Genomic DNA, 18,859 nt, shown 5'->3' with positions numbered 1-18,859 from the left:
CTGTGTTGGAAGTTCCTGCACCAGCTTGCCGTGACATGACAAATTTTTTATGCCGTGTGCTTGGGCCTTGTTAATTTTTTATCGCCAATCATGGACTACAGTCTATAAGAGCCAAAGACTGAACATAGCAAGTTTCAAGAACATTTAGTAAGCCACAACTGCCCAAATACAACAAAATACGTTGAAATTCATGACATCACAATAATGTAGAGGTGCTCGGTTTCCAGCACAAAATTCAAGACATTGAGCTTTGACCTTCATTTTCTCTTCTAATAACCAACCTATTACCATAGAACTAACGAAAATATAGTTTTGAAATAACACTTTATCAGTCAGAACTGATTTAGTGCTTCTCTTTAGTGTGCTTTTAAAGCACACGCACACATGCACTAAGCCAAACGACTATTTAGCAGAAGGAAACACACTCGCCATGGCTCAACACGCCTGTGCATGTTCTACAGAAACACAATTTCTTTGCCAGACAGTGCAATGAACAGCTTTCTAACTCACATCAACTGCCCACACCATGAGGGCAGTCTCTATGATTATGTGTGTGCGATAGCCTCGATGTCTTGATACTTGTCTGTGTCACTTATGTTGCGTCTGATTTTGCCCTGTTATGCAGCAACATCACTGCGAAGCAAACTGAGCTGGAAAAAGAAATAAATTCTTAAGTGACGTCCACCTTACCTCAACGGGGTTCACCTGGTCAGACTGGGCACTCTTCATCAGGTGATGGAATGTCTGGTGACGAGCATGGTCATCCTTGAGAGCTTCTTGCACTCGAATCAGGTATTGCTGTGTGAACTGGTTCTCCCGCTCCTCTTTCTAAGCGTTGTGAAACAAAGAGAAATGACGCAGGTGAAGAAAAGCAGCAGCAGATGTGACATGAGAGCTATGCTTGCTTGCCTGATGCAAGATTCAGTGCAAGTCTACTAAAAAAATAAAAAGCATGCAGGTTATGTCAGTAGCCCAGCCTGTGTTTATTATTATTATTATTATTATTATAGAACCTTGAGCAATCAAAAATATTTTTGTTTCTTCATCTCTAAATTGAAAGTGGACAGCAATCAATACTCTGTATAACACTTGTGAAGTTAACTTACTGAAAATTTTAAAATTAAGTGTCCTTTACTTAAGCTTTAGTTTACAAATATAGCAGATACGCTCTGCCAACGTGAAATTGCTGTGAAAAAGCTGAACCCTTCCAAAACATGGATGACATTAGTGTAGTGCTCCTAATATCACTAGCACCGCAGTGTGACTGTCCTACATGGCCTTTAGAATAGAATTCGTATAAATGTTTGTTTTCATTGCAATAATGCAAGATAGAATGGAACAGTGCCCGCCATGTAGCATGACTATCATGCGCAGAACTTCTAAGCAGTACAGGTCTTGGTCACTAACGAGGCCGTGAACCTCGAAGTATGCTGAGCCCCAATAAGCAAAGTACGGCGAATTCTGGTAATTGCACAGGTGGTGGTGTATTGTTGCTGGGCCTTCAATATGATGAACCTCATGCCCCTAGTTTTTGGATAGTATTAACATGATACATGGGCATCCCGTTCCCATGACACAAACCATGGGACCACTGCTATAGCATGAGTTGCACTGGCCTTTTACAGAGTGAGATTGCCTAATTTTTCTGTCACATGAAGCAAAAATGGCGGGATGCATTATGTCATGCACCTGATGTGCGAGTGCACAATCAACAGCAATTTTTGGAGATTATCACAATCCTTCTGGTACAACATACCAACACTGTTTACAGCAGGGAGGCACCTGTAATAACTAGTGCAGTAATATTTATATTCTAAATATTGCATATCAAGTTTAAATGCCAGCTGGTCCATGAAACCACCTTCATTTATTTGAAACAATGCCTACATGACATCAGTCATGACTTTTCAAAGTGTAAAGACAGCTGCAATGAGGTGGCTACGTGTTTTATGAGAGTTGTGCTATAAGTTCCTGCCTGATAAAGTCTGTACACATAGGCAGGCAAGAAACTGTACCTTAATAGTGTAGGCATTCTCCGTCTGTGGCACCTCTGAAATACATCTCATGCTTGTTGCACAGGTTGACTGCACTAGACACGAACATTTCTGTCCCCATGTGAGACACAAGTTTGGTCATGCTTTGTCTCTCACAAAACAGCTCACACATAGACTGTGGCAAGAGCCATAATTCTGCCGAATGTCCCATGCTGCATTGAGCAGAAACATGCGCTCATCCAGCCTATTACCTGGATCCTAAACTCAAGCAAGAGGTCTCAAATGGACTGCCCACACGCACACATGATGAGTGACAGAGCTTTAAACAGTAAGACACAGGACACAGCAAAGGAACCACAGGACAGACTGCTGTGTCCTGTGGCACACTGTTTAATGCTCTGTTGTTTAACAAGATGTGCGAACAAGCCTAAATGAGCATGCTGTCACCGTTCATGTGATGAGCCACAGGACATTGGCTGCAAGCAAAGTACAACAGACAAAACGGATATTAGAGAGTTTTGGCTTGTCCAGTATGCCAGTAAACGCTGGTGGAATGGGCGTTTTACCAGCTGAATAGAGGCGTAAACGTGAGCAGCAAGAGGGATGCAGCCACCTGGTGGTGCAGAGCTGAATCAGACAAACACAGAGCTAATATAGCATCAACCAAATGCATCCTACTTCGCTGCTGGTTAAAATTTTTAGCAGAGGTGAATCGTGACATTATTGTGCTGCTGCCACAATTTTGACCAGCAGCAAGAAAACAATACACTTGGTTTATGAAATATAAACTCCGTGTTTGTCTGCTTCAGCTCTGCACTCCAAGGTGGCTGCATCACTCTGGCCGCTCCCGTTTATGCCTCTATTCATCTGGTAAAATGCCCAGTCCACCTGCATTTACTGGAATATCAGACAAGCGACAACCCTCTATGTTTACTCTTAACTCAACAAGCAAACAAACAAACAAACAAACAAGTGAACAAATGAAAGAAGAAAGAATTAAAAGCTAATCAGAAACTCAGTCGCAACAAACACTGATGGCACCAGCACAAATTTCATGCAAGTACCCCTGCTCTATCCTTGCTTGCTTTCCACTTTCCTTTCTCCACGGCCAAGTTCCTGAAGCACCCTAGGATAAAGTGTGCCTACTAGGAAGAGCCAATACTCCGCTATGCTTTGTCTCCTATGTGGTAGTGCCCAAAGCCCCAAGTTTGAACTAGACTGATCAAAATCCTGCAATATTTACCAGCAAGCCACATATCCCGATAAATCTGTTCAGAAAATTTCAAGAAGGTGATACTATCAAGCATTTGATACCATCAAGAGGACAGGGGGTGCAAGTGTACCATTAGAGATAAACAGCAGTGCAAGTACTGACCAAACAAGGAAATCAGCCCTCAAAATCAAGAATGGACAACTATCAGCAAACCTGGTGGTGGTGCTGCTCTACACTCTTTAAACAAACAGACTGGCTCTCTTTTGTCAGCATTTAGTAGTTAGTATTCAAGCTATTCAAGACGGCCACTGTCACTGATGCTTCAATATCTTTTAAGCTCGCTCCATTTATTGTTGTAACCATGGTAACAGGGTGCCAATGTGTTTAGAATATGTGTGTCGAAATAGTGCACGCAGCTGCAATAACTTGGGCTTACACATTTCTATGTGTACACGATGGGCACTTGACATAGGCTGTTATGGTTCACATCAGTGGGTGTGAGAAATTAACGGATGGTTTCCGAAATTAAATCCTGGAGCAACATTTTGTCTGTCTCCCTCTTGAGATTCCTTGCTTTATTAAATGCCTGTGCAGTCAGCCAATTCGTGTTTACTCTACCTTATTTATTACATTTTTTGCACCTGTATTCACGCAACACCAAACACCGATCTGCAGCACAGTCAAGCACTACCTCGAAAAGTGTTGCAGGGCCCCTTTAGGAAACAACCACTATAGCCTGAGAAAGAATGCATTCCGGTGCACCCATTCTTGCCGCCCACCCACCAAGGGATCAGAGTCCACAAGGCCAGGAACAAGCAGGGGCAAGGTGGCTTCCGCATCCTTCTGCTGCCGCGAGCGCTTGCGACTCAGGGCCTGTTTGCGACGGAGGATTGTGCTGCTGGCCGCCATCAGTGCAGCCAAGTCTCCTTCGTTGTCCTCAGCCTCCTCTGATGCGGCTGCTGGCAATGCCTCTTCGCGTGGAACTCTCCCTGATGTGTCAACAGGCTGAGACACAGCTTCAGCTGATGATGTCCTTTCGGGCAAAGTACTGGTGGTTTGCACCTGCCAGTCAGTAGAAACAATAACACAGTCAGGCCCGACTGTGCTGAACCCACATAATTCAAACGTCCTTGACATCAGATCACGCCTTCCTTTTTGTGAATGTGACCCATAAGCCACGGGTCTTCAACATGACTAAATTCAAAATTTAAAGTTTTTTAGAGGGGCCCTGCAACACTATTTGAGCATGGTACTTAACATAAATTTGCCCAGTAGATAGGCAATGCTATCCCTAGCACTTGAGCCAAACACTATTACTGCATATGATACAGTGGTCCTATACTTTCATTTGATAGACCCTCTGTGGTTCCCTGCAACCCTTCATGTTATGATGGTTCAAGAAACATGGTGGCTATTGGCTGCATTTATTTGCATGCCACAACTAACCAGTGCCTCTAACAAGAAAATGTGCTCAGAAATCTTGCCATTATTCACTTGACCTTGCAGAATGAATGAATGAATAAATGAATGAATGTAGCAATGAATGGATTTTATTCGGAAAGGGATGGCTCCGTGGCCTATACTTGAGTGCAGGAAGATGAGAAGGAGTATTGCTGACCAAAAATGATAAATGTCCATCAGCTCAAAAAGTACAATAAAGAACTTCAGTTTCAAATTTCTGATCATGAGAGCGCCTGCTCAAGCTGTGCTGTGTACTTTATTGTGGATAGTGCTGTCACCACTGACTTTTTTTTTTTTTTCCCTCTCGTGTGCTTACATTCTCCAAATATATATACTTTGTGCGTGTGAATGCAAAACCATATCTACTGTGGAATCATCTACATATAGGCTGTGGCGCTGTTGTTATTTGTTGTCCAAGCAGAAAGCTTTATGTGCACAGAGCTATGTTTTTGCATGTGACGGTGTGAAAATGTCCTAGCGATTTTAGTGCTGTTTATTTGTAGCACAAAAGAAAAACAAACATTTACTTCTAGCAGTACATTAGGATGTGCCAAAGTAGAACTGTCCAGGAGATCTCCTGTTTCACAATGCATACAAGATAATGACATAGACAGCAGCAGCATGCATTCAACAAGAGATTGCATATTACAGAATGATATACACATACAAAATCCCAACATAAAATCATAAAATAAAGAAATGTGCTCACAAAGGAATATATTATCCTAAGCTAACAGAGGCATGAAGGCTTAATAGCAAGGTCATATAACTTATTAACGTAATAATGATACAACATGAAAGTATTTGCCTAAATATAAACAAGCAAGAGTGGAGTAATTTATACATCGCATAAAATGTGAAGAGTTAAATCAAATTATTACAAATACTACAAAACACGTGCCCATAAAAATCAAGATTAAGGAGAACCCAGTTCTTCTAATAATTTTATTTCTAATTTTCACCACAGAAGAGGTAATTTTATTGTTAGTAGGAATTGAATTCCAAACTGCTATACCATTGAATAATTTTCAACTTTTCAACTTCATAGCTTCAACTTTTCATAATTTGATGTGATATGCAGTAAAATGAGGATATTCCACTCTGAAAATCTTATGTTGTTTGAGTTAACAATGTGAGAAAGAAGGAACATGTCATGATGAATGAAGTGAAACATAAGAAGCGATAGTTTATACTGAGACACGGTACCAAAGGGGCAAAAAACGAATAGGTTGATAAATAGGCAGAGAATGGCAGCATAGCGAAATAAATGCCGTGAGTTTTACTAATTGATTCTGAATGCATTCTAAAAGCTTGAGATGAGTAGAATATGAGTTTCCTCATGTAGAGTAAAAGGCACACTGGCTGATACTGTCAGAAAGGCACGCTGGTGAAATGACTGTAGCATCAATCAAGACACAGCTGCTTAAATGTAGTTGTTTTTATTTTGTCAGCAGAAGCAAAAAAAAAAAAAAAACCTTTACTTTCTTGTACTCATGCATAGGTGCTAAACCACCTCGGTATAAGCCATTCAAGTATAAGCTGGCAGTCACAGCTATATTGAAAAGATTTCATAATTTTATCAGACATTGATTATTAACTCAGTGGTTCTCAAAACTATCTAGTTCCAACGGGCCCCACGGCCCTCTGGCAGGTCATTCAAGGAATCTCTTGAAGACTTTCCTTTTTATAACTGTACAGTACACAGAGAGAAGCAGATGCTAAATGAAGCCTATAAATTAAGAACAATTAAACCTTGATGTTGCCAAGATGAAGTTTTACTGCTTTATGGTAAGTCATTTGCAGAGTGTAATAAGCCTAAAAATGTGCCAATGCACAAGCTAGAAATAATGGAGGTCAAAAACTCCAGTTACATATCTGCCAATGGTTATTCGGTGATTATTCATTCTTTTTCTGATGTTCGACAGAAGCCTGAAAAAATCTGCACGCAACTGTGAGAACACTTCCTACACACATAGAATGCATAAAAGTAAAAAGTTGTGTCAAATTTCAATAGCATGAGAACAGTGTTCAAAACTCTTTCTTAATGTGTATACTCCTCACATACATAGTGAGAAGAACCCCTTTGACGTGAGCAGTTTAAAGTCCTGTTGCCCAAAATGTTACCACAAAACATTAGCACTGTTTAAATGTAAACAGTGCACCTAGCCAAATATCCTGCTCACTGTTTCCACAGACAGTTATTGCCAAGGACACATCTTTGGAGCATTTCCATGGCTGCCCCTGAACTCTTTCAAGCACCCACGAACGAGCCTGTTTTCAAGTCTTGCATTCGTGGTGCTCAGTTAATACACCACTGTGACGCCAAACAAATCTGCCCGATTATTTTGCTGCTTGTAAACTGGTCCTAGACAGTATGTGTAGGTGACCTAGTCCACTCTACTTCCATATCAACAACTCAGGAGACTTTCTGCAAGATTGTCAATAGTAAAGTAGCAATTAAGTGAACAACCTTTCTTCCTACCAACCTAGTGTAGGAACGTGTCAGCAAGCCTAGAAAACGACCAGGTCTTACCGGAGGAGCAGAGGCTGACGTTGAGGGCTCTTTGTCATAGCTCAATCGCTTCTTCACAGGTGTCTTGAGGAGGATTTTTCGTCCATACTGGCTGTATTTCTTCAGGATTGGTGAGATCTGTTTAAGAGGCGACACCACAGTGTGCCGAGGTGTCGGTGGAGAGACGACAGTGACTGTTGCTGGTCCAGAGGCAGTCGCTGGCGACACCACAACAGCGCCTCCAATGGCCAGTAGGCTGCTCGAAGAGCAGACCACGGCTGCAGGGGAAGGCATGCCACCAGCGGGCCGAATAGGCGGTGGCGGGGCAGGCGACCCCGCAAGCGAAGGCGTCACCCGCCGTATGGGACGCGAAGAAAGGTGCAATTGCTGCAATGAGACAGGCAGGATTGTTGTCATCATCATCAATACAGCAGCATAATGATGGCCATCAGTCCAGAGTCAACCGGCCACATGCCTCACCTGCAAATTTGCTAATTTCATCACAAATGTAATTCCCTGTTGTCCTGCACTGCTTTTCTTTGCGGTATTCCCATTTTGTTACAATTACGATTGATTGGTTGATCAACTGTGGTTCGACATCTTAAAGCAATAGATGAGTTCTTAGCACAGTGTAAGAATGATTTATATGAGGGGACAGCACTGCCCTCCACTTCATGGTATCCCCATAAGTGGCCAAGAGATACCGCTTGTAAGCTTGGCTCAGTCAACTAAGAGCCTGCATAGCTTACAAGTGGTAACATATAGCAGTCTTAATCATTTTTAAGCACCTAGACAAAATACCCCACACAATTTTGTTCTTACTACAATAAGAAAGGGCAAGAAGTCAACAGGTGACCTTGCATGAAGAACATGCAAATTTTTGTTCTGTAGTCCTTCACTACTAATTGGTCTATATTGCTAAACTGGGGTTTTCGACAACAGCCACAGTAATGGCCAAGCTAAGTTCTAATGAGCATCATTACACGACAGTGCAAAAGCAAGACCCGAAATTCGGTAGTTTTTTCTTTCTTTCTTTTTTCTTTCTCCCCCTGTGTTACTATAGGACCAGCAAGTGGAACTCTGATATTTGCTTTTGTGTGGGCAGCAGATGTTTTTCCATTTCAGCTACAAGATGCTCCCTGCCTAACCTGCTCAGTCCCTGAGTGAGATTATTAAACGAGAGACGTATTATGTTTAATGACAATGCCATTATGTGGGTGACCATTGCGCCCCCGACAGGATAACCTGGCCATTTATCTATGCTCAACAATACTAATGCAATTCAAACAGTAAAGAAGCAAAATGATAATTTTCAATGCAAAACGCTCGTACAAGTACACACAGTAGCCGAGATACTAGTGGAAGGCAAACAAAATGCTAAATTACATTCTTCCAGTCAAATGTATTCACAAAAGCTTTAACGTTTTCCTCAAGTCCTGGCTTTTCATTACGCGCTTGTTCTTCAGCTGCCGACATTACTGGCTTCTGAGGCATATGTAATCTCTGAGAGTCAGCATAGGCACATTCAGGCATCACACTGGAGTACTCCTTCAAGCTTGGTCGTCCACAGCAAACACCAAAATTATCAGCTGTTTGTATCACACCCTCTGCTTCAGGTAACAAAATAGCAAATGAACCAAAGCCCACAGTGAAAAACAAGCCAAAAGCAACAGGTTTACCAAAATTATACTCTTGAACAGGCATGCTGATCTTTACGTACACGAATTTCCTGTTAAACAGTACACAGGGTTTATCACTGCTGCTACGAAGGACACAAGCATTGCGAAACCCAATGTCCTTGAGTTCTTCGGTGTCAATTCAATGCACTGCCCATGATGCCATCGAAAGGCACACACTTGATGCCGAGGAGAATATTTCTTGAAATGGTGATTGATTGGGTGCCCCGATTTCTTCATTGATATCCCAGCTCTTATTGGCTATATCAGCTCCACTCTGCTTGGTCGTTGTTCTTTCTGCCGGCGAGCAAGATTCAGCCTTGCCACTGCTGTTCCCACGTGTACAAGTGGCAGGCATTACATGACAAGCTTGCCATCTCACCATTTTGTGAGGGCTCTTTATCCATAAAACAAATACTTCGGTGCACCTTCAAAAATTGATGGCACAGTGCTCTCAGCAATCCTGGCTATGCTCTTGCCTTCCATTAAAACACGACCATAAATTTCTCCAAACCATGTTTTTAAGATGAAATGCAGAGCAAAGTGCCTTTCACAAATATGATCCGTTCTCTGAAGCAGATGGTCTGTGTGGAATCGCTCGTCTCCATGCCTCGAGTCTTGCCTTGATGTACTATAGTGATGTGAAAATCGAGTGCCTGTCTATGCAGGATTTGTAGCCGCTGTTACAGAATGACATGAAACACTCATCCATGACTCAGCTGTGCCCAATCACCTGTGCTGGTAAGGCTGCTCACAAAGCACGTGAAATCAATGGCCACAGAAAAATCAGCATTGTACAACAGTGGGGTCAAAATGCGGCGGGCGAAGGCGGTCGACTGTACAGCCTGTTTCAAGGGGAGTCTTTAATTGCACTCACTATGGGGCTTGCTGCTTAACCAGAACTCTCCCCACAAAGCAACTTCCCCACACCATTCACTAGCCTAACTTATTCTTACATTGTGGTTCTGAGAGACACTGTACTGGAGGGCTTCAGGTTGACGTTGATCAACTGGTACATCTACTACTAGGTACACAAGCGTTTTCGCATTCCACACCCTTCGCAACAATGTGACCTCTGCTCCTGAATTGGGTAACAGTCAACCTGTGACGGAAACAGTTGTCACCAGTAGCCTATCACAAGAGACATCTGGCAGAGAACTACAAAAGAATCAGAGAACTTCATATTTTTTATCTCACTTAGGATATTCTTGGTTCATATCTGATCCCTTATCTCGAATTGTGTGACATGTTTGCAGCATTAAAAAAGGGAACACGGCATAAAATAGACAGGATAGGATCCTTTGTTGTCAACTTCAGTGCCTTGCTGTACAAGTGTCTTTTGTGCCTGTCAACTGTCTCTAGCAAATTACATAATGCATTCAGTTCTCACTTTGACAAACCACATTTTGCAACCTACTGGAAAAGAAACTTAACTCGCTCATTTCACATTTTACTCCTTTGTTTTAAGTGTTATTCCCACACTGCAACAGTGTTATTTTCTATTTATGGGTGCTGGCATCTTGGGCTGTTACACGAATAATTCCCGAATTTTAGGTGCAGCACCGTCAAATGAACATGGTCACAAAATGACAAACATGTCCATACAATCATTTTCATGCACATGAGTCAACCGTAGTACCAAACAATTGGTTGTTACAGATACAAAATGGAGACATTAACAGACCAAGATGGCCGCACTCAAATGCTTCCACAAACTACTGCAAAGATCAAAGATCCCATTCTATACAGTTTAGGAACATGAAAAAAAGAAAAAAAAAAGCAAACCAACCATCCACATGGGCAGCTGCTCCAATGGCCGCTTGCTTGGGGGCACAAGGCTTCGCAGCTCTATCGGGTGTGGTTCCCACTCAAGTGGTGGGGCAACCTTGTGTATGTGCCAGTACTACATTTATGTTGGGAAGAAACAAAAAAGATGAAAAAAGTTATTGTTCCATCAGGCCAGTATAGTGAGGTATGTTGAAGGTGAAAAATTGAGCACAAAGCCCAGGACAACTCACAAAGAAGAGACGAGACAAGCACTGGAGAAGAGACGAGACAACAACTACAGCGCCAGTGCTTGTCGTGTCTCTTTTTTGTGAGTTGTCCTGGGTTTTGCACTGAATTTTTCACCTTCGAATTACCATGTACCAAATAGCCCCAACCGAAGTTCTATTGCAATGTAGTGTGGAGAAGAAAGAGAGTATGAAAAAAAAAAAAAAAGGAAGAGACGACATGACACAGAGAGACAAAAATGAAACAAGAGCAAAGGATACTACAACATGGCAGTGAGATCGTTAAAAAAAAAAAAAAAAAGGAAACTTGCCGTTTCTGACCCCAAATAGAGAAATTAATAAAAGACCGCTTTGCAAATGTTATTAAACTAATGTGGCCTGAAGTGTTGTCATGCTTGGCACAAATGACATTTGCATGGAAAAGCTAATGCATATAAGTGCCAGGGCCAAGCACTGTACTGCATTGCACAGACCGAGACGACGATTTTGTATGACGAAGTACAAAAAAGCAATAGCAATGAAAAAGGCCTCGCTACAAAATCGTGGCCCAGAGTAGGCATATTTTGCCTCACGCATATGTGAGGCTACGATGAAGCAGGAAAGCACAAAGTGTAGCACACCTTGACAGGATTCTCTTCACCTATCTTCTTGTAAATTATATTCTTCACATGGACCTTGATCTGGACTTCAGTTTTCACGGGAAGGAGGAACGTTCGGATAAAGCGCAGGTAGGCACTCGAAAAGGAGCAGCATCGAGGAGGCACAAACTGCTCCAGTCCCAGGGCAAGCAGGCTGCAGCAGAAAAAAAAAAGGAAAGGACAATGCAATTAAAATTGATAACGGAAATCACCCCTGCAATCGCTTTCACTTCATATGCACAATGCGCGTGAAATCTAGCAAGTTACACCACTCTGTCAGCGCAGCTGCTGCCTACAGAAAGTGGATGCGGAGTTCCAAGTATGCTGCGTCACATGCTATCTATTGACATTGTGTGAAATATTGTCCTGACAAAATCTATCTACTACATGCATGGCATAAACAATGGCCATTGCAGCATGCATGGCAGTGACTAAGTGTACATTTTAAAACCTTGTGACTGGTCCATTCTGACCCTGAAATAAAGCTGGTCTTTGACAATTTGTAGTAGAAATCGTAAACGGCTTCAATTGCACAAGTAGCTGAGCACAAGTTCAAAATGCCTCTGTGTGTACCCAGCATACACCCAGCAGTCTGTCAATTTTATTGTACACACTAAATTCCTTCACCCTTGCTGGTTTCCCTGATGTACTTGCTTCGACCACTTCAGCCCCTCTGTAATTATTTGGCCCTCAGCGTGAAATAAAGTAATAAGCACGTTCCTTTGCAAAGACAATTCAATATTGAAATTTATTTTGGTGCTGTGCACCACTAACCAGCACTATTTGGCATACTATTCAAGCTGAAATTTCACTATACTCGTACAACCCTACAATTAAACCATTGCCTTCAAGCACCATTTATGAGAAGCTGTGCATTCAGATGTGCTTTGCCATCTTTGTCTCTCAGGACAACTAACCACTGCTCAGCGTAAGACTAAGACTGACTATATGTAATCTCAGTGCTTTACTGAAATGAAGGTTACTGTGCATAAAACCAAATGAGGGAAAATTACGCAACTGGTCCTCGGACGGGAAAAAGATGACCTTCTTGAATGGGTCATGCAGTTGACTGTACATTCGGCTTGTAGGCAGCAGGTCCGGATAGATGAACACAGGGCTCTCAAGTAGTATGTCTCGTATGTGGCTTGGCACTATGCATAGAGAAAGAAAAAGATAGTAAATTCTGTTCAAGCTAATCACACTTCTTAGGTCTTGTTTTAAATATTACAGGAATACCAACAAAAATTTTGAAATTCCCATATGGCAGATTGCAAAAATTATTCCTGGTGAAATTAATGCAACATATAGTAGCAAGAGCAGACCAGTAGAAAATTGGTCTTCACCAGATAATTCGAACTTGACCCTAATAGTGACTCCTCTAGCAGCAGCGTCTGTCTCGGCAGAGCTTAGGGCACAGTCAATGCGCTCAAAAGACATAATCTACCGTCAAAAACGCATATTTTTGGCCTGCATTAGGAAAAATTTTAAGTAGTAACCATAGCTCATAATGACCGATTACACACACCTTTTTCTTTTTTTAAGAAAGTGTGCACGAAAATTGCCTACGCAGTGCGCAATCGGATAAAAAATTTAAATTGCTTTTCCGGCATTCATATGCTCTATCGAATAACACATACGTATTCCAGCAAAGTTGACTTTTAAAAACCGTGCAGCAAAGCTGTTAGGAAATCGGCCGCCATTGTGCAACACATATTAGACCCTTGCCCATATTTCTTTTTTCATAAAAAAATCAGGCGCACATCAGATTCATACTTTGCTAAGCTTTATAGTCATTTCTACATTAGTTTTTTACTTTGAACACATAGAAAGTTGGCACACATTTCATTTATGGCTGTGTTAGAATTGGGAAAATGACTGCCAAATGAATCAGCAATGTGTTCTGGCGTATATATTCTGCATCTTGCTTAGTTCGACCTGCCAGGTAATTTGATCAATTTTGTCAGTATTGCCAGGGTCGAATTAACAGAAGCCCACTGTATATAGAGATGAATTTAGCTTTCACAAAGTGAACCTGCTAAGGATACACACAAGGGCAAAGTTACCACCAAACCAGCAAAAATAGTGCATGCAAATCCCGATGACTGACCTTGGCCCTTTAATTTGTTTCTACGAAGTGTGCGGGTAGTCATCTTGACAGGTGTTCCCGTGGGGCGTTGGGAAATGTTGTCCACCATCCGGATGGCTTGCGGGAGGTTGCAAGTCATAAACAATGACTGCCTCCCCGGCGGCTGCAACTGCCGCGTCGCAAAGTGTCCCAGCTCTCGCTGCAAGTGCATTGCTTGAAATGAGCCCAGCTCGTGGCATCTTTCTCGGCAGTAAGAGCTCCTGGGTCAGGTTATTGTTGACTAAACCGTACCCCTGTGCTGGCTGTCAGCAGAAGAGCATACTGCTTCAAGACCCCCCCCCCCCCATTACCCAAACGAGTGCAATGAAAGTGCACAAGGTAGAGGTAGGTCCACAAAATAAAAAGCTGACACCCCACGAGTGCAGCATAAACCTACAAAGAAAGTCCATACAGGTTTCTCGAAAAGAAGGCATCTTGAAACTTGCATGATCTGCCGTTGTGGCACAGTGACTATAGCAGTCTGCTGCTAAGTGCGTGCCCGTTTCCTGACCATAATGGCTGAATTCGCATGGGGGTAGAATGTAAAAAACGCTTGTGTACTTAAAATTAGGGGCACGACATTTGTACGTCGAAATGAATACGAAGCCCCTCCACTATGGCATCGCACAGAGTCTGTGTTGTGTCACTTCGAGGCATTAAACCCAATGAGTTTATTTGTTTTTTTAGTAACTTGCAAGAGTTTCTCTTTGTAGCTTCATGCAACAGTCAGAGGAATGTCAGCTTTACCTCTGAAGACCATTCACATTGTGATGCTGCATGATGGAGTCGAAGAAGAGGAGGTTGAAGGACTGGGAAAGTGGTGTTTGGCTACCTGCAACCTTGTCCCTACACTACCTCAGTCATCCTGTAAACAAACCCATTTAATCGATAACAGTTCAGGTGGAGCTGCTGGGTAGTCACTCTGGACAACATCTTCTACACACCCTCCGACAAACAGGGCACTTGGTTGAACTGCCGCTTACTCCGCACCCAGTTACTGAACCTCCTTTTCTTTTGTTTCTGCCACGCAACGTTAACAATATCACGTATACATGTGATACTGTGATAAGGTGCATCCATATTGCTCTTGCACATACAACCTGCCCATGCAATGACTCTTTGCTACCTAGGTTTGGTGTGAGAAGTGACTTGGCTATTATGAAAGGCCACAATGACTCAATAAATTCTCCTTCTATAGCATTTCACCCCCCAAACGCAGGGAATGAAAAACCACTAAGCAAAAGAGCACTCTTGGATGTATGAAATGGGCACGTTAAGCATGTCCTCAATAATGCAGTACTGAGTTGCGAGGCTATGTAGTAGCAGTGCAACCTAATCATCACTCATGTGATCCACAACATTCTTTTGCAAGCATAAGGCCACATGCGGTTTCTGCAAGATGGAACATAGTACTTTGTCTAAAAGCCTGACAGTGCACATGGCAAATGCCTTGTTAGGACATAGAGGTCCTACCAAACACGTCGAAGTTCTGCCATTCACATAATGCAGGTCAATCAATGCAAAAGGTGTGATGCTGACAGCACTGAATTCCTCCTATGCAGAGTCTGATCCACTTATACTACATACAATGCTACATCACCAACAACAATCAGCTGCTCCAGCACTATCTGTCCTTGTAAATGTTTATGATGCAAAAATGAAGTGCATATGGAGATGTGGTCATGGTAGTGCATAATATACAATAATCAAATTACTTTCTTTACAAAAACTATCAATAAGGAACGTTGGGCATAAAATAAGTAAGGGCAAAACTCTGCTAAACAAAAAAGTACCTCATTCAAATAAGATGTATAATATACAGAACATTATGTGCAATGCATCAGGATCCCTAGCTCAAGGCCAGGTGGGATCCATGCTAGTTATAACATTTACAATGATGAAACATCAAAAGCGATAATAAATAACACCCTAAACAGGCACTTATTTGGGGCTGGTATCAATGTAGATAAGCTAAGCATATGGTTTGTCACTTCGTGCAATGTTGCAGGACATAGTCTTGTGAAATCACTTGAAGAACTTGAATGACACACAACACTATCGCCAAAATCTGCCCAACGCAGATTTTGGTCACATTTTCAGCCTACCAAGCATCAAGCCAACAATTTTACTTAGCTGTCTATGAATGCTCATTATAAATGATCAAGGTTTCATTTCCTTTCAATCTTACCTCAGCTAAGTGGCAGCTTGAAAGGTAAGCAATTCATCCACAGAGGCATAGAAGAAGTATGAGTTATGTGCAGAAGAGTGTGAAGCGTGCTCTCTTCTGTCACTGTGCCTGTTCACTGCTAATCGTATGACTTACCTTTACAAAACCTAATATCAGTGAACAAGAAAAAAAAATCTTTTAGAGGCCTGTGCTCAAACAAGACGAATAGAATGTGTTTCACTTTTGCACCATGTAACACTACCACACTTACCAAAAGCTTACTGGCCATTTCGAAATTCTTTGCAAGGTGTTCACTGTTGCTGCACAGCAGGCACATCTGCGCCAAAAGCTGGACATGCTGCAACGTAAAGGGCGTCAAAAATGGTCAACCAAATGGCCACGCAGGCATTATCGAAAGTACAGTACAACAGCTGCGCAATAACTTGAACCGAGAAGAAGAAAACTCAGCAACACAAATGCCACTCACAGTTCTGCTACACTCGCAGAAGATTTGCACAGCAGGGAGAACAATCAGAATTCTTACATTTCCAGGCTGCCATTGACACTCTCGCATAAAATAAAGAACAGCAAGAGAGGAATGAATACAGCATGCATGTAGGCTTCCTTACCATCCTCATCTGTTCTTCGAGCTGCTGTATCTGGCGTGGTGTGGGTTGGGCAAGGATTTCATGTTGCACACTCTCGGTTGCCTCCTGAAATATGTCTGCCTCTGTCTGCTCAGCAAGGCTGGCTGTGCTGGTAGTGGCACCTCCTTTGGCTGGTGATGGCCTGAATTAGTGAATACACATGAAGTGAACTGAAATGAGTTAAGAACATGCAATGGGCAATAAAAGGTTTTGAGCATTATCTTAATTGTGCTATAACACTGAATTATCCGAGATTGAATGGCTGAATGTCTATGGTACATCACATTCCAGGAGGACCACTCCTTGGTCTGACTGATGATTGCAACAAGCAGCTAGGAAATCAAGTTCTTGCCTATGCTACAGGTCACAGAGCAAGAAAATGTACAATCTAACATCGGAGGGCAAGACAATTCTATTGTCCCATCTCCGATGCTTTACGCCCAAGCATGAACTACAACTCCCTCGCTGGAACATGCCGCAATCAGCAAGGCTAAGAGTGATCATGTCAACACATCATCCTGGTGCTAACAGCACTTTTTTGAGGAGAAGGCTTTAGTCGGGGGCTGCTACCTAAACACACAGGAATGGAGAAATAAATTTTATCAGCAGTCACTGCATGAAATTTTATAATGTTTGTCGTATTTAAAAGAAAAAGTTGAAAAACAGCGACTATAGGAAACAAATTTATTATGTAAGCTGTCGATTTTTTAAAATAAAAATAACTGAAGATATTCAAACTATTAAAGGTACTGACTACTAATTTTCATGGCACCTTCTTCTTCTGCTTCTTCTTCTTCTTCTCTTTATTATTATTATTTTTTAATACACTGGAATGCTTACCGGTCAGAGGGTCTAATCATGAAGTGGTAATGTGGGAGACGCTGTGGAACATTTCTTTATCAGAATCTTTCATCTGCAGTGAGGATGTGATCATTCGCTGGAAGCATGGCGAAAACAGTGACAGGTGAGCTTGACTGCTAATATACTTTGGCACTGGCGGGAGGCAGACGACAAGTGCGGCCATAGCTGTGGGAAAGTATTATTTTACTTATCAAGCCGATGTTTCTGCAATTCATGTTTTTCGAAGTGTTAAATTATTTCTAGAATAATAGCTACATATTTTTATGGTTGCCTGTCCAGCTGCTTGGTCATTACCGAGCCAAGAGTTTTTTTTTAGTCGAGTCAAGTTCTCGAAACATGGTACACAGCTCAGCATATTGCCACAGACACACGTGCGCTAATATTGTAGTGCTGGTGCCCTTAACAGCGCAACTAATCGATGGCACATTGTGTCTCACAGGGAGACCACACAACTCCGGATACTGACTCGCAAACTCGGGCATGTGCAATAGCATGTACACCACCATGCACTGTGAGACGCGTGTGCCACTTATTAGCATAGACTTTCCTTACTTCGTAGTACGCACAGACTAAAGCACAAGCATCTAATAATATACGAACTGCAATTTTAAGCAATGAGTATTGCTGTATATAATAACAGCTGACTCACGTACAGTAATCTCATACACTACATCTGGAGTACTGAGATTTCACCGCCAAGCCGTGCCACTTAGTGGTTTTTGAGACTTTCTTTGCCAACTTCGAATTATAATTTCTACTTAAGTCGCATATAGTGGGCTGGTTTCTATCACTACAAATCACTGTCATTTCATTTCCATCAACGTCTCATGACACATTCTGGACAGTTGTCAGTCTCTTTAAGTTTGCAAGTCTAACTCGGCAATGAAAAACGATATCACAATTATGTAACTCCAACTAGTAATACATCTAAAGTGGACAAAATTGTGTTATAGAGCCCTCTGAATAATATCACTAATTTGTGAGTATGACTTCTGCAAAACCCTCATAAACATTGCAATAAATTCACGTAAGCTGTAAATTGATGAATCAAATCTGTCTGCTTTAGATGCTCTAACTTGTGCTGTTTACAGAACTGTGACATCTGTATTGGGTGCAGAGTTACAGATTTGTAAACATAGTGCTTCTATTTTTATTGAAACTTACCAACATACGGGAATATATTTGTAAAACATGTCTGGCCCTAAGCAAAAAGATTTGCTTTCTACAGTTGCTGGAATTTAACTTGCTTTCTCAATTACAACAAATTTGATTAAAACAGGTCCAGCAGTTGTCCCATAAAAGTATTTCTGCATTTTAGATGTATCTGAATAGGGAAGTTGGCCTGGAGCTAAAGGTATCTCTTAAAAACAGCACCATGATGGAATACAGCAAAGGAGACAGAAGGCAGAACATGATACACACACAGCTAATAGTGTTCTCCTCGGTGTCATGCTGCAAACTGCCAACTGCTTCATACGTAATTCAAGCTATGCAGAGGTAGTCAGATATATTTTTCAGGACACATCATAAAATGTTGTGAAACACTAATTTAA

The 18,859-nt window shown here is 41.9% G+C and overlaps 1 protein-coding gene across 3 annotated transcripts in view; it reads right to left on the bottom strand.

Annotated features, from left to right (window-relative positions):
• Positions 1-18,859, bottom strand: part of mute (gon-4 like protein muscle wasted) — a 49,793-nt gene that overhangs the window by 17,967 nt on the left and 12,967 nt on the right. For 2 of the 3 annotated variants that reach the window (XM_075681684.1, XM_075681685.1), the window contains exons 9-17: positions 16,428-16,587; positions 16,070-16,156; positions 13,614-13,791; positions 12,525-12,657; positions 11,489-11,660; positions 10,646-10,759; positions 7,202-7,567; positions 3,991-4,269; positions 691-828 (exon numbers count right to left, since the gene is read on the bottom strand). In XM_075681684.1, the coding sequence (XP_075537799.1) occupies positions 691-828; positions 3,991-4,269; positions 7,202-7,567; positions 10,646-10,759; positions 11,489-11,660; positions 12,525-12,657; positions 13,614-13,791; positions 16,070-16,156; positions 16,428-16,587 (1,627 nt within the window). The remainder of the gene's footprint in view (positions 1-690; positions 829-3,990; positions 4,270-7,201; positions 7,568-10,645; positions 10,760-11,488; positions 11,661-12,524; positions 12,658-13,613; positions 13,792-16,069; positions 16,157-16,427; positions 16,588-18,859) is intronic. The other variant, XM_075681686.1, reaches the window with a different exon arrangement.

The sequence above is a fragment of the Dermacentor variabilis genome, chromosome 2 (genome assembly GCF_050947875.1).
Source record: "Dermacentor variabilis isolate Ectoservices chromosome 2, ASM5094787v1, whole genome shotgun sequence".
In the NCBI taxonomy this organism is placed as follows: Eukaryota; Metazoa; Arthropoda; class Arachnida; order Ixodida; family Ixodidae; genus Dermacentor; species Dermacentor variabilis.
Note: the sequence above shows the minus strand (reverse complement) of the source record. Positions and strands in the feature narration are given on the sequence as shown.